The sequence below is a fragment of the Theobroma umbraticum genome, unplaced genomic scaffold (genome assembly GCF_002168275.2).
Source record: "Theobroma umbraticum cultivar Fairchild unplaced genomic scaffold, ASM216827v3 scaffold_55.0, whole genome shotgun sequence".
Classification (NCBI taxonomy): Eukaryota; Viridiplantae; Streptophyta; class Magnoliopsida; order Malvales; family Malvaceae; genus Theobroma; species Theobroma umbraticum.
The window spans coordinates 1,196,859-1,197,288 of NW_018397270.1; the positions used below are offsets into that span (position 1 = coordinate 1,196,859).

Consider the following 430-nt stretch of genomic DNA (forward strand, 5'->3'; position numbering starts at 1 on the left):
GGAAATAGATCTACTTACAAGTTTATTAGATTCTTTAAATTCCCAATCGATGTTGGAAGAGATCCTGTGAGACCTTTGTTGTAGGATAGATCCCTGAAAAGGAAGCCACATCAGAGATGTTATACTAACTATGGTAACGATTGCCTCTAACTAAAAAATGATAAATTATTTATTGAAAGAAACGAATTCTTTTTTATTTATAGCTCTACTAGAATTAACATATCCCTTGTATTCAAAGAGCAAACCTTTAGATACCTGAACATTGAAGTCTCCCGAGAACAATGATAACAAATAAAAATAATTTAAAAAGAAGAAGAAAAGGATACACAAGTGCTGCTATACTCAAAAGCTAACATTTACATGTTGAAAAGAAAACAAAAAAGGTTTAGAAGGATGGTTCAGACAAACTAGCTGCAAAATGACCTCCATG

The 430-nt window shown here is 31.9% G+C and overlaps 1 protein-coding gene across 1 annotated transcript in view; it reads right to left on the reverse strand.

Annotated features, from left to right (window-relative positions):
• LOC110426391 (leucine-rich repeat receptor protein kinase HPCA1-like) overlaps positions 1-430 on the reverse strand; it is a gene marked incomplete at its 3' end in the record, with an annotated part of 4,827 nt that overhangs the window by 3,320 nt on the left and 1,077 nt on the right. The window contains exon 4 of the mRNA XM_021441604.1: positions 19-93. Within this exon, the coding sequence (XP_021297279.1) occupies positions 19-93 (75 nt within the window). The remainder of the gene's footprint in view (positions 1-18; positions 94-430) is intronic.